Source organism: Dermacentor silvarum, chromosome 11, assembly GCF_013339745.2.
Source record: "Dermacentor silvarum isolate Dsil-2018 chromosome 11, BIME_Dsil_1.4, whole genome shotgun sequence".
Lineage (NCBI taxonomy): Eukaryota > Metazoa > Arthropoda > Arachnida > Ixodida > Ixodidae > Dermacentor > Dermacentor silvarum.
In genome coordinates, this window is record NC_051164.1 from 26,436,236 (window position 1) to 26,459,690 (window position 23,455).

General features: G+C 47.0%; 1 protein-coding gene across 1 annotated transcript in view; it reads right to left on the reverse strand.

Annotated features, from left to right (window-relative positions):
- Positions 1-23,455, reverse strand: part of LOC125941270 (neprilysin-1-like) — a 52,130-nt gene that overhangs the window by 13,479 nt on the left and 15,196 nt on the right. The window contains exons 3-4 of the mRNA XM_049658251.1: positions 18,379-18,518; positions 1-171 (exon numbers count right to left, since the gene is read on the reverse strand). The exon at positions 1-171 is cut by the window's left edge and continues 103 nt beyond it. Of these exons, the coding sequence (XP_049514208.1) occupies positions 1-171; positions 18,379-18,518 (311 nt within the window). The remainder of the gene's footprint in view (positions 172-18,378; positions 18,519-23,455) is intronic.

The following is a 23,455-nucleotide window of genomic DNA, read 5'->3' on the forward strand; positions in this document are numbered from 1 at the left end:
TCGATGTCACGTGTCTCGGGATGCTGCGGCCAGTGCAGGTTGGCGTCGCGCATGTATCCGCGGATGCGGGGCACGTAGTCCGTGTCCTGCGTCGCAATGTCGTTGCATGTTTTGAAGAGCCGCGCCGCCTTCTGCGCCGCTGTCTGGCCCTCGGCTGGGACGTCCACTTGCCTGCCGAAGGATGTAGCGCGCGCGTGGTTAGCACTAATTGCAGATAGTCTGCGTTGACCGTTAAGAAGAACGCTTCAAGCAATGGAAAGCATGCTCAACTATTTCGAAGATGACTCCGCAAGATGACGCCATCTGTCGTCTACAAAAAAAAAAAAAGAAAGCAAGGAAAAGCACAGGTCACTGCACTTAACAACTAGCATGTGGAAATCTATCAAAAACACTACGTCACCTACATTAGGCGCATAAGAAAGCGTGACTACGTTTTCCTGTGCGCTGACGATGTTTTCCTCGAGTTTTCATACAGTTTTTGAGTATTAATTCTGCTCAGCCTCTATCTTCTTTAGACAGCGCAGTAGCCTAGATTTCTTTTTTTAGGGGCGAAGCTCCTTAGGGTGTGGGTCTGTCCCTCCTCTGTAGTATGTAGTAGTAGTAGTAGTAGTCGTCGTCGTCGTAGTAGTAGGTAGCCACGTCTACATTTATGAAAAAAAATACCGAAAGTTGTGTCCGTAGCGCGGAATCGAACCAGGGACCCCTCGCTTCCGAACGCGAGGCGCTAACCACTACGCCACGAAGCGCACATGGACACACGCACCACGATGACAATAAATACCCAACATTAACGAAAGACTGCGCGTTTCTAACGCGTTTGTGCTAGCACGTTACGGCCCGTGTAAGAAGCTGGTGTAAGACGCTGTGGCCTCTCCGCCTTACCACCGTATTCATAAACGCTGATGGCGTCGGCAAACGCGGTGCACGTTCCGGCATGTGTAAACGGCTGCGTAAGACGCTGTGGCCTCTCCCCTTTACTAGAGAGTGCTGCACGTTTTATTGCGATAGCAATTATATGGACACTCCAAAGCGGATTTCTGCCGTCGGCGTCGCCATCGTCGTCGCCGTTGCCGTCGCCGTCGCCGTGAGGTTCCGTATGACGTCAACGGCGATGAAATCATTGCCCCGCTCCGGACGCTGTATGTGCGAGTGAAAGGGCGCGAGGGATGCGCGCTTTCACGGGGAGCGAACGCACGTCGGAAAGCCAACGCGCGTTCTGCGCTGTGCTCCCTGAAGGGCGTCTCTTTCCTCCTTTACAATCACCATATATAGAGAGCAAACGCGCCTTCTTCTATCGAGCGAAAGGCCGGGGGTGGGGGGCGGGAGGGAGGGGAGGTGACGTTTAGCTGCGGCACCAAATGCGTATTTATATAAACATGTTGCGAGGCGAAAAGGTGGGTAAGATTTCCGACGCTGCTCGACGAGCGTCCCATTCTGATCTCGTCGAAAACCTCCGAGCCGCCCCCAGAGTCACCGGCAACAGTCACCAACGCCGCGCGCGTTCGGTGCGAACGCGGGAAAAACACCGACAGCGTCGACAACAGTTCTGTGCGTTGCTGCTGCATGTCCAAGTTTATACAGCTGATAAAACCACTATCCTTACTCCGTATAGCTTTCTAATAATTTGCTATCGCAATTGATGCTTCGCCTTTCGGGCGAAACTGCGATATTTTCTAACGCGTTTGTGCTAGCGTCCCCTTAAGCGGGAGATGGTGCAATTATAATGAAGGGCGCTGTTATAAAATAGGAATGACGTCACATATGGCGCGTGTCATTGGTGGAAGTCAATCGTTCGATTTAGTGCGGCGAGACTGGGCGAATTACACGGAAGATTCACGGTTTACCGATGATTACCTCCGGAGCTTCGCCCACTCATCAACATTCACCCCGTGGATATGCGGTGTTTTTTTTTTTTTAGGGGCGAAGCTCCTTGGGGTGTGGGTCTGTCCCTCCTCTGTAGTAAGTCGTCGTCGTAGTAGTAGTATTAGTCGTCGTATTAGGTAGCCACGTCTACTTTTATGAAAAAAAAAATTCCGAAAGTTTTGTCCGTAGCGCGGAATCGAACCAGGGACCCCTCGCTTCCGAACGCGCGGCGCTAACCACTACGCCACGAAGCGCACATGGACACACGCACCACGATCACAATAAATACCCAACATTAACGAAAGACTGCGCGTTTCTAACGCGTTTGTGCTAGCGCGCTACGGCCCGTGTAAGAAGCTGGTGTAAGACGCTGTGGCCTCTCCGCCTTACCCCCGTATTCATAAACGCTCCTCGACTTGAACTTGACTTGCCACCGCCCTGGGCAGCGCGTTCGAAACGCGTTGAAGGCGGTGGTAAGTCAAGTTCAAGTCGAGGAGTGTTTATGAATGCGGGGGTTATACTCTCTCAGCAGTCATGTGATGGCGTCGGCAAACGCGGTGCACGTTCCGGCATGTGTAAACGGCTGCGTAAGACGCTGTGGCCTCTCCCCCTTACTTCAGAGTACTGCACGTTTCTAACGCGTTTGTGCTAGCGTCCCCTTAAGCGGGAGATGGTGCAATTATAATAATGAAGGGCGCTGTTATAAAATAGGAATGACGTCACATATGGCGCGTGTCATTGGTGGAAGTCAATCGTTCGATTTATTGCGGCGAGACTGGGCGAATTACACGTAATATTCACGGTTTACCGATGATTCCCTCCGGAGCTTCGCTTACTGATCATCATTCACCCCGTGGATATGCGGTGTTTTTTACTACGTTGCTGCCATCGGCGAAACTGTCCTTTTTGCCGGCTCTTTCATGACCTACATGACACGCATGTCGTGACATTCATGTCATGAGTCATCAGGAGTCGCTTTGGCTACGCTTAAGAGACCTTAAGGCGAAAGCTTTAGTCATGATCATGAATATGACTTCGACCATCAACCTTTAGCCTTTTCCTCTTAGTACCCACGTCCGAACCTATTTCAGTGTTTTTGACTGTTAAATCTCTTTTCGCTGAGTCATCGTCATTTTTGCTCAGTCATGGTCATGACTATGACTTCTTCGTCATCCTTTAGTGTTTTCTTCACTTAGTGCCGACGTCGGAACCCATTTCAGTGGTTTTTGAGTGTTAATTTTTTTCGATGAGTCATTGTCATTTTTGCTGAGTCATGCTCCTGACTATGACTTCTACCATCATCATTTAGTGTTTCCTTCACGTAGTGCCCGCGTAGTAACCAATTTCAGTGGTTTTGGAGTCTTAATCTTTTTTTCGGTAAATGATTGCCATTTTTGCTCAGTCAGGGTCATGACTATGATGTCTACCACCATCCTTCAGTGTTTCCTTAACTTAGTACCCATGTCCGAATTCATTCCGGAGGTTTTTTAGTGTTAATCTTTTTTTTTTGCCGAGTCAATGTCATTTTTGCTGAGTCATGCACAAGACTATGACCTCTACCAGCATCATTTAGTGTTTGCTTCACTTAATACCCACGTCCCAACTCATTTCAGTGGTTTTTTAGTGTTAATCTTTTTTGGTTGAGTCATGGTCATGACCTACATGACACGCATGTCATGACCTATCACTTATGACCTGTCACTCCTGTCATACTAGGTCAACTTAGGTACCTACAAAGTTAAAGAAACGACCATGAGAGCACCAAGACGTAGGCGGCTCTTTCGTGACCTACATGACACGCATGTCATGACATATCATTTCTGTTCATCATATACTCTTGTCATAGTGTGCCAATTTTAGTACATACCAAGTTAACAAAACGACCATGAGAGCATAACGACGTAGGCGGCTAGATAGATAGATAGATAGATAGATAGATAGATAGATAGATAGATAGATAGATAGATAGATAGATAGATAGATAGATAGATAGATAGATAGATAGATAGATAGATAGATAGATAGATAGATAGATAGATAGATAGATACTGTCAAAGTAGCACATGTTCGCCAAGAAATGCTTCGCATTTAGAAGCCCAAACGGCATGACGTTAAATTCGTATAAGCCATCGGGTGTGACAACGGCTGTCTTCGGCCAATCGACGTCAGCCATGGGCACTTGCCAATAGCCGGAGCGTAAATCTAGAGAGCTCCTTGTAGGCTATGCATAGCGTCATCGATTCGCGTTAGCGGGTATACATCTTTGCGAGTGATCTTGTACAGGCGCCGATAGTCTACACAGAACCGTACAGAGCCGTCTTTTTTCGTAACAAGGACGACAGGAGACGCACATGGACTCTTCGAGAGTCGGATCACTTCGCGGCGAAGCATTTCGTACACTTTCTCATTAATCACACGACGTTCTGTGGCACAGACACGATATGGGCGTTGCCGCAATGGCGGTTGGCAGCCAGTGTCAATATGGTGCGTGACAGTAGTCGTCCAGCCCAGGGAAGGTTGCCCGACATCAAAAGAAGAACGAAATTATTCTAAGAAACGCAGAAGCTCAGAACGCTGAGCTGGGGTGAGACCATCGGCAATAGATGTATCGAACACACCTGTGGTCAAAGGGTCGGACGCAGAGCGAGAACCGAGCGTGCTGCAACTGCCGCAGGACGTGTCTTCAGGAACATCCGTAATTAGTACGGCGTTGATCGCTGCCACATATTCCAGGCATTCGCCTTGAAGCAGCATCATAGGGTATGAGAAGGGGTTACAGGTGAAAATAGCTGTTGAGCCCTGTTTGGCGTTCACTATTTTTCCTTCTAATTTCTTTCTTGTCATTCTTGTAAATCTCCGTGGTCCTTTTTGTTTCCATTCTTTGCATCCAATTGACTGTCTCTATTTCTCTCACTTGCTTTCTGATGACTCCTGGTTGTCTATTTACAGTTTCAATTAGCCTGTACTTCGTTGCCACCTGAACTTGGTTTACCTGTACCTGTACTTCGTTTCAATTAACCTGCACTTGGTTATACTTGATCGCCCGTCACGAAAACGAACCAGGCTTCGGGCAGTGCATACACCTTGATGTAGAAAAAGAGAGACGTTACTTTCGGCAACCGCGTCCCAGTTTCGGAGGGTTTCGCACGTGACTTCTACTGGAACATTCGCTCGTGGCGGCAATGTCACGCTGTCATCAGCAACACGCAGCGCAGGTTTACTACAGCTATCGGCATCTTGCTCTGTGGCACGTAGTGTCGTGAAGGTCACACTGTGCTCACGAAGATATAATTGCGCCGTACTCACGAAGAAAGTGGATACCGAGGACGAGTTGACACGAACAGTCTTGGAGGACGAGGCTGGTGACTACAAATGTCGACGCATGAATTTGAACTCTTGCAATACAGCAGCCCAGCGGAATAACAACGTGGCCGCCAGCTGTGAAAATGTGCGTTCCATTCCAAGGGGTCATAACTTTCTTAAGAATCCTTGTCAATTTCCCGCTAATAATTGAATAATTTTAGAGAAGTTGCCGCCCGGGTGGCTGAGTCAGCTAAGGCGTTGCGCTGCTGAGCACGAGGTCGCAAGATCGAATTCTGGCCGCGGCGGCCGCATTTCGACGGAGGCGAAATGCGAAAAACGCCCGTGTGCTTGCGTTGAAGGCACGTTAAAGAACCCCAGGTGGTCAAAATTAATCCGGAGCCCTCCACTACGGCGTGCCTCATAATTCAGAATTGGTTTTGGCGCGTGAAATCCCACAAATACGACGCGTTGCTGTGGTTGTGACTACCGTAGCACAGCCTATCGGCGCTCGTTAATGTAACGTTGCAGTAGTTCACTTCACCTCTCATAGATGGCGGCACCATCCCTATCTACAAAACAAAATCGACTCGGCGCCTTTCAGGCATGGAGTGGCGCCTGACGGCGGCAAAAAAAATATGGCTGATAACAAAGTCTTTCCCTCACCAGAACAGGAATTGGACTCCCTGGTGCAGTATTCGGCCACTACCTCCCCATGACTCCAATAATTAATCTATGGCCCTCAGTCCCCAGCGTCCGTGAAGCAATTGACCAAGGCGGCGGTCAGACCTGCGACGCGGCAGAGGGTGCTAAGAATGTCTGGGTACGGACAGGACGCCACTGGAAACTGACCCTGGCAACGTTTAACACACGCACTCTATCGAGTGAGGCTAGCTTAGCAGGGCTGTTTGAAGAATTATCAGGTATTGCGTGGGATATTATTGGCCTTAGTGAGGTTAGGAGCACTGGTGAGGCTTATACAGTGCTGACTTAAGGCCACGTCCTCTGCTACAAAGGTCTTCCAGATAAGAGAGAATTCGGAGTAGGATTCCTAATCCATAAGGACATAGCGGGTAACATTGATAAATTCTGCGGCAATAATGAGAGGGTAGCAGTCATCATAATAAAGCTGAATAGAAGGTATACAATAAAGGTAGTACAAGTCTATGCCCCAACCTCCAGTCGCGACGATGACGAAATAGAACAGTTTTATGAAGATGTTAAATTAGCAACCAGACAGGTGAAAACGCAGTATACTGCTAGTCATGGGAGACTTCAACGAAAAAGTAGGGAAAAAGCAGGCTGGTGAGGAAGCAATTGGAAACTACGGCATCGGTTCTAGGAACACTAGAGAAGAGATGTTGGTAGAATTCGCGGAACGGAATAGGCTACGAATAATGAATACCTTCTTCAGAAAGCGCAACAACAGGAAGTGAACCTGGAAAAGCCCTAATGGAGAAACAAAGAATGACATAAATTTAATACTCTCTGTCGATCCCAGCATAGTTCAGGATGTAGAAGTGTTAGGGAGGGTAAAGTGCAGTGACCATAGGCTAGTAAGGTCTCGGATTTCCCTCAACTTGAAGAAAGAAAGAATAAAATTTGTCAAAAAGAAGCAGGCCAGCCTACACAAAGTAAGGGTAAAAGCAGACCAATTCAGGCTGGTTCTCGCAAACAAATGTGCAGCTTTAGAACAGGAAGATGAAGAAAACATAGAGGTAATGAATGAAACCGCAACTAGGTAGGTCTCAGAAGCAGCAATTGAAGTGGGAGGTAAGGCACCAAGGCAACCAGTAGGTAAGCTTTCCCAAGTAAAGAAGGACCTAATAAAGAAACGCCAAAACATGAAAGTGCCAAACTCGAAAGATCAGATAGAATTCGCTGAACTGTCGAAACTGATCAATAAAAAAGTAAGGAATATCCGAAATTATAACGTGGAAAAAGTTGAGGAAGCAGTAAAATATGGACGCAGCATGAAATCAGTCAAAAGAAAACTTGTCATAGGAGACTGCAAAATGTATGCTCTGAAAGATAAGCATGGTAATATCATCAGCATTTTCGATGACATAGTAAAAGCAGCGGAAGAATTCTATACTGACCTGTACAGTGCCCAAAACAGCCAAACTACTTTAATTCGAAATAGTGATGAACAGGATAGAGAGGCTCCTTCTATTACTAGCGATGAAGTTAGAAGGGCCTTGCAAGACGTGACCAGGTTAAACGCTGCTGGAGAAGCTGGATGAACAGTCGATTTAATAAAAGATGGAGAAGATATCATGCTTGAAAAGCTTGCGGCCCTTTATACGCAATGCCTCACGACTTCAAATGTACCAGAAAGCTGGAAAAACGCCAACATTAAACTCATTCATCAGAAGGGAGACGTTAAAGAATTGAAGAACTATAGGCCCCTTAGTTTGCTTTCGGTATTGTATAAAATATTCACCAATATAATTTCCAATAGAATCAGGGCAACACTCCACTTCAGCCAACAAAGAGAACAGGCTGGCTTAAGGAAGGGATATTCTACGATGGGTCACATCTATGTCATAAACGAGGTATCTGCGGTGTACAATCAACCTCTCTATATGGCTTTCATAGGTTATGAAAAATCATTTGATTCAGTAGAGATACCAGGAGTCATCGAGGCATTGCGTAATCAAGGAGTTCAGGAGGCATACGTGAATATCTTGGAAAATATCTACAAGGATTGCACAGCAACATTGGTTCTCCACAAGAAAAGTAGAAAGATACCTATTAAGAAAGGGGTCCGGTAAGGAGACAATATCTGCAATGCTATTCACTCCATGCTTAGAAGAAGTATTCAACGTCTTAGGCTGGGAAGGCTTAGGAGAGAAGATCAATGGCAAATACCTCAGCAACCTCCGATTTGCAGATGACATTGTCCTATTCAGCAATAACGGGGACGAATTACAGTAAATAATTAAGGACCTTAACCGAGAAAGTGTAAGAGTGGGGTTGAAGATTAACATGCCGAAGACAAAAATAATGTTCAATAGATTCGCAAGGGAACAAGAATTCAGGATCGCCAGTCAGGCTCTACATATAGAATCTGTAAAGGAGTACGTTTATCTAAGTCAATTACTCACAGGGGACCCTGATCATGAGAAATAACTTTACAGGAGAATAAAATTGGGTTTTCACTTGGGCTTGTTGGTTTTCCAACAAGCCCAAGCCCACAATTGGGCTTGGGCTTGACTCCAAGCCAATTTGGGTTGGAGTTTTTGGGCCCAAAATTGGGTTGGAGTGCATACGGCAGGCATCGCCAAATCATGAATGGGAGCTTACCACTATCATTGAAAAGAAAAGTGTGCAATCGTTGCATTCTACCGGAGCTAAAATATGGGGCAGAAACTTGGAGGTTAACAAAGACGCTCGAGAACCAGTTAAGGACCGCACAAAGAGCGCTTGAACGGAAAACGTTTGGCCTAACGTTAAGAGACGGGAAGATAGCGGTGTGGATCACAGAAGAAACGGGGATAGCTGATATTCTAGTTGACATTAAGCGGAAGAAATGGAGCTGGGCAGGCCATGTAATGTGTAGGATAGATAACCGGTGGACCATCAGAGTAACACAATGGATGCCAAGAGAAGGGAAACGGAGTCGAGGAGAGCAGAAAACTAAGTGGGGTGATGAAGTTAAGAAATTTGCAGGCCCAAGTTGGAATTAGCTAGCGCAAGACAGGGGTAATTGGAGATCACAGGGAGAGGCCTTCGTCCTGCAGTGGACATGAATAGGCTGATGATGATGATGAAATAAGTAATACAATCTTGCGTTAATACACTAACTACACGTCAAGCGCTTTCATATCGCGCGTGTGAATGTTATCGTATTTTCGCATATTTATTCAGAGCGCAGATACTATTCGGGTACCCAGTAATACATGTCTTTGCCTAAACCTCATACTAATGACATTTTAGCACCCACCGACGCCGCAACGCGGGCAAGCTATGGCCGGCGCTCTGGTGTCTGCTGCTAAAAAAAAAGAGAACAATTAAGTTGCGCTCCTCTTCCTCGAATTGCAAGCACGGCACGAGCAGAGTTGGTTCTAGAAGCCAGCTGTGCTGCTACTCTTGGTCGTTCGCTCCGAAGCGGCCCCTCGGTTTTCTACACGCCTCGGTGTTCAACGACATCAAACGGCTTTGTGACTTAGCAAACTGTTCACGCTGAACAACATATTGCGTTATGAATGCCCCGATTCGCAGTGATTATTCATGTGCGATGAAGGTTATTGCATTCTGTGTATATAAGAAAAAGACGGCTAGAATATTTAGGCCAATAAAGGCACATAAGACCTAAGAAATGAAACCACAAGAACGTCTGAAGCCCCAAGCACAAATTTGCGAGACAAATTCATGAAGTAACCATTATTGCCACGGTACAGAACAACCGCAGCATTACAGTTTGCTCGAGTGATTTTAGTTGGAAACTATGATGTGCGTTGGATGTACCTGGGTGAGCTCGCATCAGGTCAGTGTAAAAAATGCGGCCAAACAAGAGCTAGGTAGCTAGAACAGCAGTGCACTAGCCGCCGAGTTGGAGGCTTTAATTTTCAGGATTAAACCTCAGGCTTAGACCTTTCAGGATTAGACCTTTCAGGCTCAGGACGTCTAAAAAAGGCTGGGATTAAGGGTCTCGCTAGCTTCCGATTTGAATTTAGATCGCGTCGTTCGAATGACATAAAAAGTTATTTTGAATTTATGAGTTGTATGAATGGTCACCAACCCATTTGTCCTAACACACGGCCGCTGCCACGAACGGCGTCCTGCAAAAAAAATATAATTAACCAGGTCCTACGCACTGTGGGAACCTGTGTACGAGAAGCTTTCATATCTAGCCAGCAAGGCAAAAATGGCCCATTACGACACGAGACGCACTGCCGATTTCTGCGACAAACGCGTCCCTCAGTCACCATAGTGGACCTTTCAGTGGAAGTTTCATTCAGCATTAAGATGTGTTGAATCACACGAGACAACGTACTCAAGCTTGTAGAAATTCGCCATAGCACCACAGTATACGATGGCAGACACGCACCGAATTTTGGCCACAAAAGTGACCCGTAGCTTGTATCTTCACCGTCAGCCAGAATATCCACACGCGCTTCACATCTTCTAGCTGACAGTGAAGATTATTGCTGTGCAAGGAGGCTAAAGCGTCAAGCGCGCTTTCACTTCGTGGCCTAACGCTTGGAAGTCTAATGCGTCCGTGACTAGGGATGCAAAATTTTCAAAATTTTGAGCGAGCGGACTTTTCTTTACTTTTTCTTCTTCAGGATGTTTTGTAAATTCTGACGAAAATTGAAACTCCAGTGAGAAAAGCTTATATTTATTATACCGACAATAAAAAAAACTACCGAAATTCTGAGAATTGTCTACTAATGCGTAAGTATTGTTTGGCTTGGCTGTGACTTCGCTATCGCGTACTATTGCTTACTGCTTTTCCTTCTTCATGCGCGTCTACCCTTGGCCTTTCCGATTGCAAAGAATGCTTAGGCTTTAGTAGAAAATTATCAGATTTTCTGCAGCATTTTTGTTGCTTATCGTGTCCATCCTGCTTACACCATATCATAACATTCCAAAGATAATTCCATTCGATACTATCACGTGATTGCAATCTTGTCTTCATGCTGCGTCTTGTACAACGTTTGTGAATCAGACAGCCTGTATTTCTTCTTTGGAAACTGGCAACCTTCTTCTCCTTCGCTTTGAATGTCTCGCTGTTCCTGCGTCGCCATAGCTGCCGCTTCTTCATCTCCGTCATCATCTTTTTTTCTCCTCTGTTCTTGTTGGAGCACACTTAGTTGTCTACTTTAGAATCTTGAGTCTGTCAAGGCCTCTCACGTAGACGTAATCGATCACGTCTACGTGAGTCTCTAACTTGGGATGTCTTTGGTGGTTCCATAGTAAAGCTTGAAGACGTGTTCCATATATTCCGAGAACCAGGTGTTGGTTGGCTTAGAAATGTCTATGCTGAATTCTCCTGCGATGATCATTGGCATATTTTGTTTTTTAACGGGGTCACAATGTAAAATTGCTGCTATATAACTGCAGGCAACTTAATGCCACTTTCACTTGACCCTGCTGTGATGTAACTGAGCCCAAAGCAGCTTTCAGTGCCATGAATGTAATGTGACTGACAGACATCTCAAATGCGAGAACGAGAAGCAGTATCTTCTTGGCTCATGGTAAGGAGGGTGGCAGATTCATTCTTGTGAATTGCAACTCTGCTGGCTCTTTTCCAAGGTACATTGTTATGGGAAATTCATTGAAACACTTCATTGCACTGGACAGCAAGAGACCGGAATGGCCTGCCCACCGAAGTTGCCACTATCATCGACCCACTAGCATTCAAGCGGCTCATCGAAAACATTCCATCCTGACTTTTACTCCTTGTTTGCCATTAACCGTCCGCTACCAATTGAGCGATCTTTGAGAAAATAAATAAAAAACCCTCGGATCGGAACTGGTTCATCTACCTACGTTTCCGAAACGTCAAGACATCTGTTCGGTTGAGAAATGCGCAATGTTCAATGACTGTAGAGTGAGCATTGAGCAATTTCATGGTAAAGGAAACCAGCGACATCCCACCTTTTGCTTTGGTCTCAGCTAAACACTGTATAGCCCGACTGTTCACGATCTCAAGTCTCACTTTGTGCAAGCGTTGCATTTCAGAAACGGGAATTCTATCGGTGGCTCCCTTTGCGTGATGAAATATGAAGATGTCCTTGGCATTTGTGAGATACAGGCATTTCAAGCTGGTTTCTCTTGAAAGAGCGACGTAGACGAGTTTGATTGGCTGACTCTTGTCATACACGCCTTCCTAGTAAGTTTCTCCTTGTGACTTGTGAATGGTAATGGCATTAGCCGGAACCACAGGGAAATGAATCCGTTTCAAAGACAAGCTACGTTTGGAGTAGACTGTAACGGTGATAGCTCTACGTGCTATTGGACCCCAGGAAGGGTACATACGAGGCAAGATGAGATGACCATTTCTCGCTCTGGTTATATAACCGGTTGTAGTTCCTAGTAAACTAAACTGCAACCGCTGAATCTCATCAAGGTCCTTATTCATTTCACTGTACTGCAAAGTTCCAACACAAATGTGCATCAGACCATCCGTCTTATCAATGTAAGCTGTGAGCGTGTAAGGAGCACCAACCTTGAGAGCAACTTGCTTGGAAGGCCTTACAAATCGCAAATCTTCATCTTGTTGTTAACTTTATCATTAACATCTCTTGAGTCTTCATGTGTCTGCTCCGATCCCTTTATCTGCAGCATCTGAAATTCCAACCGACTCTGCAATCTTCACACACTGAATCGCTGAATACTTCCAGTGCAGTATTGCTATAGAAGACCCTGTTTCCGCTTGAGCACTTCGTCACAACTTCTTGGCGTGTCACGAAACGTGATGCAATCATCTTTACTTCTGAAGTAAGAGCTTCGCCATCTCCAAGTTTACTACTTAATATTGAGAATTTCTTGTATATTTCTCTTACAATTTCGACCAAAGGATGGTAAGCGAGTGTCTTACAGGGATGCATGCATTGAATATCATAAGCCAATTGTCTTCTGCTGAGTCTCCACACTGCTGCAGGCAGGACTACTGGAAGCTGACGTATTTCCTCCAAAGGACATGTGGACTCTCTTCAAATATGCCGGAGGTGACTGTCCACCATCGATAGTCGTTCCGATTCCATCATACTCATCCACAACGAAGCACGTGACGTTTGAAAAGGCATAGCATTAAGTATTTAGGTCACTTGAGCTAAAGCCAGAATCTTAGGTGCGCATGGCACGAATCTTGGGAGCACAGCGAACGGTTACACCACCAACCACTTTAGCTGCCTTTCCTGTGGTAGCTGTGACGACATAAGAATTGTGAGGTTGACCAGGCATTGTGTATAGCCGATTGTAAGTCTCTTTCAGCAAGTTAAGGGTCAATGTTTAGCCCCAACCTGCTGCACCCGTAAATAAAATCTGGATGGGTGCCGGATTGGCAAGCATTGATCTATGAAATGCTTCTAAGGTAGCCCGTTGTTCCTTGTTGCAAGCCGCATGGCGGCACAGTAGTCGGCTGCTGACATGATTTCATCCATTGTTTTAAATGTGCGACACTTGCCAAGTGCCGCTCCACTATAGGTTGTTTGGATCAAGTCCACATCCTCTTCCTGGGGAATCTGGATTGGAACCTTCCTTGCTTCTTGTAAGGTGAGGATGTTCCTCTCACAAAAGATGTCGCTGCAAATTTCTTCGACGGCCGTCACGCTCAGACTTCCCTAAAATTGAGGTTTCTGTTGAATTATTCCAGTGGTTTTCTCTGCAAAGACGGTCTTGTAATTGCTCAGAATGTCGGCTTCTTTCCTGAAATGCTAGAAGAGCAGACGATGGGAATTCTCCATATTTTGTGGACGGTAGTTGCAGTAATAACTCAAGACTGTATTCTTCGACGGTACGTGCTAGTAGTGTCTTGCCTTGTGTAATTTGCAGGAAAGTCTGCCAAACAGTGGTGGTCCTGTTCTGGAGAATTGGTCTTCATACTTGTCAATAAAGTTACGCTTCCACACGTCAGTGGACTCGTTACTCTCGTTCTTCAGTTGCGTGACAGTTCTGCGAACTCAAACCCGTTGTTCGAGAATGATTGAAGGATTGAAGATGACTTCGCGAGCGCACATAGTGTGGTGACGAAGTAAAAGCCATGCAGCTTCCTGGCAACTTATCTTCACACCGTTCAGTACACGGATGCCTAGCTCAGCGAGTTTCTCCATGCTCATGTTTGGTGGTTTCCGTTGAATTTCCTTCAAGGCATTGTGCAGATTTGACAACCCTCTGTTGGGCTTGTTAACGCAGTATACAACGTAGGTACCACACGAATGAGCATTCACTATTAGCTGTAAATCTATGTTGTAAAGAAGCAGTAATGCAATGCAAGCGTTGAAGCTATTCGCAAATTTCTATGTTGTAGTCCCTTTCAAGAACACAGTGGGACGTTTGATGCCTGCCTCAAGAAGCTCAGTGTAAGCTTCTTCATTTTCGATGTCATTTAACTTCCAGAACTCCTATATAGACACGTAGGGGTCTCTTCCAAATTCTGGTGTACCATATTATACTTAGCTTTGAGCCTCTTGAGCTTGGCCTCGTTTCCCTCGTGCTTCATTGCAGCATTGAGAATTCTCGTCTTCTATTTGGCCAGAAGGGAGTGCTAAACGACACCGTTTCTTTGCCAGCTTGTAGCAAGTGAAAGTGTGGCGATGAATCTGTCCACTCTATCTCTCAAGCAAAATTGTGTACAATCAAGTGAGTGGGTCTATTAACTGTGCTGAACGTACCATGTCATCGTTAAGCTATTCTGATTCATCCCATTCATTCAGCCAAAGCGGAATGTGAGCGTGAGCGCAGCCTCGTTCATAGAACTTTATTCTCTTCAAATAGTCCACAACATGATTGTCTCGACACGGTCACATCTGAGGGCTGCTCAAGATTGAGATGACCCGCACCAGCTTATCGAACTACATCGCGCAAGCTACTGGGCCGTTGTTGACCAGATGTGCCTTATACAAAGCATGAATCGCCTCTATATTTACCCGAAGTTCGGGATTGTAAGGACGCCGAGGCCTTTCAATCATTTCCAGAAGATGTGGGTTGCGAAATTCAGACATGCTTAATGTCAGGAAAACTGTAGGTTTGCCTAACTTTCAAATCATAGCGAACACATCAAGCTTCCGTTGCATCCAGTAGAAAACCGAGTTTCGAATCCCTCTGAGGAAGGCCAAGGCATTGGTAATAAACTCCTGTTCATCTTGAAACTGCAGCACGCTGCAGTTTCAAGATGCTTTTCCGGAACATCACGTTCAGTCCCTGTCGGATTCGAAGTATGAGCACGTTCACTGCCATGCACAATATATGATTTGGCTGGACGCCCCGACGATCGGTTCGGCGAATCTCGCCGGTTGTATGATCAAACCCTGTTACTCGAAGGACGGGATGTATGCATCGGTGTTGGTCATTGTAAATATGTGGAAACAAGAGTTCCTCAGTATCTTCGTCTAAGGTTCTAGTAATTGGTCGCGTCCTTTCACCCACACGCACCTCGAAGTAGCGAGTCTCGTCCTAAACCACAGTTTGCTGGTTAGTGGTCAGAAATCGCACTTCATGAACTGGGTCCACAATGTAAGCATCCGAGAGATTTACATATTCGATTTCTTCTACTTCTCCAGTTCGGTCATTCGCTCCACAATTTCCTCCCGAATCAACGTAATACCCTAACGTTTGCACAAAAGTGTTGTACACAAGAATTCAAGCCACATATACAGTCCTCCTTCACTGCTCCTTGCTTATAAACAGATTTTATCGCCGTCATTTTCTTTAGGTTTACATTGATAGCTGCGTCATCGGACACGTTTCGGGGAGGACTTATTACCATCTTATCCACCTTGACTGGAACAATGGCTATCCGCCAAACGATTTCGAACTAACCACCATGCATCAAACGTCGAATGGACATGAATGGGATTCTTGGCGATATTAAACGCTCGCTAATCTCATTAAGTGGTGAAAGATGAGGAGGCTTAGGCGGATACTGAAAGCCATTGCTTCGAGATTCGCCTGGAATCTTAGATATGAAGGAAGCTCTTACACGAAGCGTAAAACACAAAATTTTCCACGTGCTCCTCGAGAAACGATTCTCGAAGGATATCATGATCACGCGACAAAATGTTCTTCACATCCGATAGAAACCACAGTCTGTCACACACCGAGCAAAACGAACGAAATTGATCATCGATGAAGTTGCCCTTGAAGTGGTTGTCACGAGACACTTTCCTGTCACGAGAAGCTGAGGCCTCTCCTCCCGGTATTGGTCTGTCTTCTGTTCTTGAATGGCTCGAACTTGCGACTCAATAAAAGTGACGCCCAGCAAGGCTGTTGCCAATCCTCTGCATAGCACCCGCTCTGTTCTTTCTTTTGCTCCCCCGTTTGTTCTTGGTATCAGGTATTTCCTGCTGCTATTGCTCCTTGTGACGCTGATAATCTCGTACTCGTTGGGCGTTCTTACGCCGCTAGCTTGTTTCACCAACGTTACATTTCCTTGGTGACATTCAAGGAACGTCTCGCCGCATCCGGCCCCTTCGCAGTGATCGTCCTAATTGAGCCGGAATGCAGGGCACAAGCGCGCCTCGACGCAGCAGAGCGGGTGAATGAGAGGGAGAGAGTGATCGTGAATAGAAAGAGGTCGAAAGGAGACACCAGCTACCGCAGTAGCGCGTGAGGCGTTGCGTGAGAGGAGAGTGCATCGCCACGATTCCCTGTCACTCTCGCTGTCATTCCCACAAGCCTGTGTTATCCGCACGTTCATTGTTCGCGCTAGTCCTGGCGTGCGTTCTGCGCCTCGGTAAGGCCCAATGAAAATCTTTCAAGCGTCGCAACGCGCTCGCTAGCCCTCGGGCAGTTCACAACTCGAAGATCGGTCAGCGGCGTTGAATTGAGCATTGGGCCACCCTAAAATCTCAATATGGCCCACCACAAATTTAAGTTGGCCCACCCACAAATTTTTAGTTTGCCAAACCACACATTTCAGTTGTGCCAGCCCCAAACTTCAAATTCGCCTACCCACAAATGTAAGTTGACCCACCTATAAATCGCCCACCCCCAAATTTCAAGAGGGCCCACCGCCAAATTTCAGTTTGCCCACGCGCAAATTTAATGTATGCCCACCCCAATTTAAGTTGGCTCACCCACAATTTGAGTTGCCCCACCGCCGAATATCAATTGGCCCACCCCCAAATTTTAGTTTGCCCACCCCTACTCTTAGCTTCCCGTGCATTTTCTATGGAGCCTTATGTATCTGTATGAGTATTTTTGTTTAAATTGTTCTTTATCTCTACATAGCATTTACACTATTATAACGAATAACTTAACGTTGCAAATACGCATTTTTGCAGATACAAGGCATTAAACTTTTCGCGTAGTGGGGCTTGTGTACTCGCCAAAGAATGCTTACGCGATATAATAATCCTTAGATACATGCGATCATTACGTAGAGAACGCGAAGACAATGGATTGAACACCCAGGTACCTTCTAGAAAAGATTACTAATTTGATACCTGAGAAAAAGGCCACTCAGCGTCCCAGTGACTCTCGCTGGACGTGCTCGCAATTGAAATGGGATTGTATGTAGACAAATTTTCCCGCTCATTTACTTGGGAGCTGTCTGCAAAGCTTATTATGGACATTTCCAAAGAAAAACCAGTTTCGTTCGCAACTGCCAGATGACGAAAGTATCTACAGCAGCCTAGTAGCCAGAGGTGTCAGCGGCTGATTAGTGCAAAGACCTAGCCACCGAGCGGGCAGTTTCACGTACTTTGCGTAGCTTCGTGGAGTCCGAGACACCAGTCCTGGATAAAAACCCAGAGAGCGTTTGGGAGTGGGCGATTTATAGGTGGGTCAACTTACATTTGTGGGTAGGCGAATTTGACGTTTGGGGCTGGCACAACTGAAATGTGTGGTTTGGCAAACTGGAAATTTGTGGGTGGGCCAACTGAAATTTGTGGGTGGGCCATATTGAGATTTTGGGGTGGCCCAATGGTCAATTCAACGCCGCTGACCGATCTTCGAGTTGTGAACTCCCTGAGGGCAAGCGAGCGCGTTGAGACACTTAGAAAATGAAAGCACATAATGAACACACTTGAACCTGTGCTTCCGTTTTCTTGTCGTTGTCGTCGATTCTAGAATTGTATGGTGCACAGCAGAAAATACAAGTTGGTTGAAAATGTTGGTTGAAGTTTTTATCGTCTTTTTCCACTTTCTTTGTGCTAAAAAACAATACAGTGGTTTTCCCAATCTGTCCTGTTTTTTTCCCGGTCATTACATCTCTATCCTTGTCTTGGTGGTTAGAGCATCAGGTTACAGGGGTGGAGGAACTGGCTTTGAAAACTACACACGCACGCGTGCACAGACACAAACACAGACACATTCCCAACCGCGAACTGTTTAGCGCTCCTAAGCACTTGTCAAGGCCACCCTCAAGGTCACATAAACAGCCAGAAACTGACATTCATCAGTGGAAGAAAGAGCTAATGATAGCTATGGCTTAAAAACGAAGTCACCTCTGAACTTGTAATACTCAAGTTTTAGAGCTGAACAAACACCTTTTTGGTGGCTCTGTACGTGAACTCTATAGAAACGAAAGAACTTGGTCCCCACCTGGCGAGGTCGGCAACCGCTTGGACGAAGTGGTAGCTAATTTGGTGGCGCACCGACAACTTGTTCTTAACGCGACCGCACACGAAGCGGTAGAAGTCTTGGCAGGGATCCACCGACCAGTCCATGGTTTCGTTGAATAGCTGCACACAGCCAACGGGTAGTGAGTGAGCAATGCGTCAGGGATTTTAAAAAAGTCGCAGTTTCGCGCGAAAGGCAAAGCATTGAATGAGATTAGCAAATTAGCAGACAGCTATACGAAAAAAAAATTCATGACCCATTCCACTCTGTGAGGTAGATGACCAGCGAAGCTTTTTAGCGGACGAGACAGATGGGACACCGAATCCGTATAACCTTGTAAACATTCTCTTATTAACTAAATAAACAAGCACGGCGTCACGCGAGCACATGTAAGCATGAACACATCTCGCCCGATGACCGCGGAAACTTGCTGTCCCAACGCTGTAGTGAGGAAGTGCGTCAGCTGGAGCGAGCGAATTGACCTTTGTGCTGTCTATCGCTTGAGCACGAACTAAACGTCGAAAGCACAGCGCACACGAAGCTACCGCTACTGGGCCTCAATTTCAATTTAACCCAGCTTGTATCACAACCTACAAGCGTTGTACTGAGCACTTCTAGCATCTTAGACGTCATCAGAACCAGTAACCCGCGGTAACATATCTACCTGAAGTCAGCCACGACAAAGTAAGTCACGCCACAAATTCGTTTCGACCCGTAAGACGCCATTTCGTCAGCAAAACAATCCGCTTGTACAATAAAGGTGTTTATGATGCCAATAATAGTCATCTGAGCGCATTTCTTTATACGTTCGTGAGGTTGTTCTACGCGCTCTACTAGTGAAAGCTGGACCATATATAAAAATGTGGTTGATCCCTCTTATATAGGAATCGGTATAGAACACGAAAGTGAAACGTGTCTTCACAGAAGTAGTGTAATGTTTATTGCACATTGATATATAATGTCTATTGGTGTTTTGTGGCTAAAGCGCCCTTAGGCGTTGATGCACCCACGCTGACGCCTGGTGGCACGTCTCCTCCATCACGACTACCAACGTCGATGACCATGAGCAACCGTCGTGCATATGGAAGCTGCACTACGCTGCACACGCTAGCACAACGCGAAAGACGAAGCACGTAACTGACACACTAATACAACGCGCAAGACAAAGCACGTAACTGAATCGTCACCGAGTCAAATCATCGCGTACAGCGCGTCGTAATTGCAGCCTCCGCGATCAACTTCAGAAACATTTTCAGAGCTAATTGCGGAGGCCACGCTCCGCTGTGCTGAGTACGGTGAACGCCACCTAGGTGGCGTTGGTAGTGCTTCTTGATGACGGCGTCCCTTCGAATGCTGGCATCGAGGCGTCGTAGTGCTGAGACCACCGAAGCGTTCACTGTCGGTGCGCGTTAGTGTCATAATGCAGTACTTCTCTTTTCTGCTCGTAGGCGGCGGCACCGCCCCGAGCAAGAGCGCGGGTACACGGAGGAGTATTAGATATATAAGGCGCGTCTGTGTAGCTCTCTGCAAATGCGTTTGTGGCGCAATGGGTTAAACGCTCGGCGATCTATTGTCGCGGACCGAGAGGTCGTGGGTTCGATTTCCAAATTTTGCATGTTTGTGGAACTTTTTCTTCTAGTTTCTTTCTTTGTATTATGTTCTATGACGTATTTCCGTGACGGAAATACGTCAGTGAAGTCTTGGTGGACCCCGGCATAAAACACTTTCGTGTTAAAAATAAACTACGTGATCGCGTTCATAAGTTTATACCGAGAATAATGTTCCGCGGAAACATAAACAAGCCAAGGTTCACTAAAACACTTAGACGGCTTGAAAAAATAAAGAAACGTCTTTTCCACTCAGCTAAACTAAACGGACATCCCTCTGCTTAGGGGAAATATCTTGTAGTGCTCCAAGTCGAGCTAGTTGGTTGACGTGCATAGTAAACTTTTTAACTGCGTTACCCCACACGGACAAAGACGTGGCAGGTGTTGTCTGCCTTGTCTTTGCCCGCGTGGGTTAGCGCAGTTAAAAAAAGGTTACTATGAAATATTTTGTAGCAGGAGGTTCACAAAATATTGGCACAGTGCCTCAGATTGGCACTGTGCCAATCTGAAGGGCTATATGGCATGCTACATTCTGCTTTTTGCACGATGGACTGCCTAAACTGCTTACAAACAGCCCTCGTCGATTTTGGCAAATATTAAGCCCTCAGGGGACGCACGTGTGATCAACAAGCTAAATGCACATGGCGAAGCAATCAACTACAGCGAGTGTGTTGACATTTTTAACGCAGCCTTTTTCTCTGTATTTACTTTTGATACTTCAACTCCAGACCTTCCTACATCTACTAACATAACTGGGCGTATGTCACCAATTATATTCTCGGCAGACGGAATCCCGTCGATCATTGATAACATCGAACTTTTATCGTTTGCAGGTGCAGATAATATTAATTCCAAACTTTTAAAAAGGCGAAAGCTTGCAACTAGGTCACGCAAAGCTCAAGACACAGTCAAGCTGGCCGATTGATATCGAGCGGCTAGCCTCCAACGCATTCGGCGTTGGCAAGCAACAGCATTCTTGGCACTGTGCCAACCTTGGTTAGCCTGCCTGCGTTTGTGGCATGCCAGGAACGCTGTTGCTTTCTGACGCCAAACGCGTTGGCGACATTTCGCGTGACTTGCGCTGGACGCCTCGGCACCTACGAGCGACAGCGTTCCTGGTATGCCACAATGTGATGATTAGGTTCTTTATAGTGTGATAGGAAACGCATCCAAGGTGTTGCGCCTTGGTGCTTCCAATGAAAGACAAGGCTGGCTGCAAACCACACGCAAGGGAAAAATTTATCAATAGAAAATAACACTCTCTTATATACACGGACTAGGAATAACAAAGCGACAAGATTACAACGACAGTTATAGCACGCGATACACGGATAAGTTCAAGAACAAAGCTAGAGTTCACTAAGATACCTAAGGGTAACAAACAAGCGGAGGTCACGTACAAGTAAAGCGTTCACCAGTTATAGGCGGGGTTGGTGGTCCAGAAGTGCATGCTGAGATGGCACCAGCAAATTGAAGCCTGGGGTCGGATGAAGGGAGCAAGTCTCGAACGGTCGACGTGACGCTGGCTCAACCAAGGTCTTGCAATTGAGAAATAGGTCAGATACGGTTGTCTCGAGCGTCTCCAGCAGGTCCGCTGTGATCGAGTGTAAGGCCTAGGCATCCAGGCCCAGTCATCTGGCAGCCCACTCTTCCACGCTCGTCGTCCAGCTTCCGGAGAGCGCTCACTGTCGAGCAAACCGCAGCCTGCTGTGGGAAGATGCCAGGTCGTCGGCAAATGCAGAGTCGGCCTTCTTTTATTCTTTCTGGGATTTTACGTGCCAAAACCAGTTCTGATTATGAGGCACGCCGTAGTGGAGGGCTTCGGATTAATTTTGACCCCCTGGGGTTCTTTAACGTGCACTACAACGCAAGCACACGGGCGTTTTTGCATTTCGCCTCCATCGAAATGCGGCCGCCGCGGCCGGGATTCGATCCCGCAACCTCGTGCTCAGCAGCGCAACGCCTTAGCTGACTGAGCCACCCCGGCGGGTGCAGAGTCGGCCAGGTAGAGGCCTCGTGAGCCCGGGTCCAAGCACCAGTCAAGCTCACACCTCTGCACCCGAGCTGCCTTCACTTGTTCCAACCACCGTCGTGTCTTTCCCCTTCATCATGATGATGATCTCCAATCGTGGCACGTACCCACTCTTCTGTACTTCGTCTCTTCCTCTTCTTCTCTCCTAGTCTCTCGTGCACTTTTCTTTAGATGTTGCTTTTTTCTAGCGATGCTCGGCGTGCTCGAGCCAAACTCATGCAGCACTTCATCTTTGTCATCGTCTTTGGGCTCCCGGCCATCCCACGCACCATGTTCGCATCGCCTCGCGCACTTCACGTATCACACACAAACGCAGGCAGACTAACCAAGGTTGGCACATTGCCAAGAATGCTGTTGCTTGCTGACGCCGAACGCGTTGGAGGCTAGCCGTTCGATTTCAATCGGCCAGCTTCGCTGTGGTTTGACCTTTGCGGGGCCTAGTGCAAGCTTTCGCCTTTTTATTGCGATAGCAATTATATGGACACTCCAAAGCAGATTTCTGCCGTCGGCGTCGCCGTCGTCGTCGTCGCCGTTGCCGTCGCCGTCGCCGTGAGGTTCCGTATGACGTCAATGGAGATGAAATCGTCGCCGCGTGATGATAAGATGATGATAAGTGGTTCTTGAGGGAAAGGGAAAGGTTGGCGCTATCTTGTGCAGCCCTTGAGGGAGCACGGCTCAGCGCCACCGCCGCGTGCCGCCGAACGCTGTATGTGCGAGTGAAAGGGCGCGAGGGGCGCGCGCTTTCACGGGGAGTGAACGCACGGCGGAGAACAAACGCGCGTTCAGCGCCGTGCTCCCTTAAGGGCTGCAGAAGTAGGCGTCTCTTTCCTCCTTTACAATCACCATATATATAGAGCAAACGCGCCTTCTTTCGACGCACGAAAGGCCGTGGGGGGGAGAGGGAGGGAAGAGAAGCAGCGACGTTTAGCTGCGGCACCAAGTGCCTATTTATATCAGAGGCTCCGGCAACAGTCACCAACGCCGCACGCATTTTGTGCGAACGCGGGCAAAACGCCGACGGCGTCGACAGCAGTTCTGCGTGTTGCCGGTGCTGCTGCATGTCCAAGTTTAAACAGCTGATAAAGCTACTATCATTACTCCGTATAGCTCTCTACAAATTTGCTATCGCAATTGATGCTTCGCCTTTCAGGTGAAACTGTGACAACTTTTATTGCTATAGGAATTATATGGGCTCTGACAGCGAATTTCTGCCGTTGGCGTCGCCGCGCGCCGTATAGTGTATGTGCGACTGAAAGCGCGCGAGGGGCGCGCGCTTTCACGGGAAGCGAATAAAGCCCCTATATAAAAAAGTAGCGTCACGCTTTGAAGAATGCCGCCGCCTCCTCGCACACCCTGTCCGAGGCCGACGCCGCGTTGAGCCGTGCTCCCTCAAGGGCTGCAGAAGATAGCGCCAACCTTT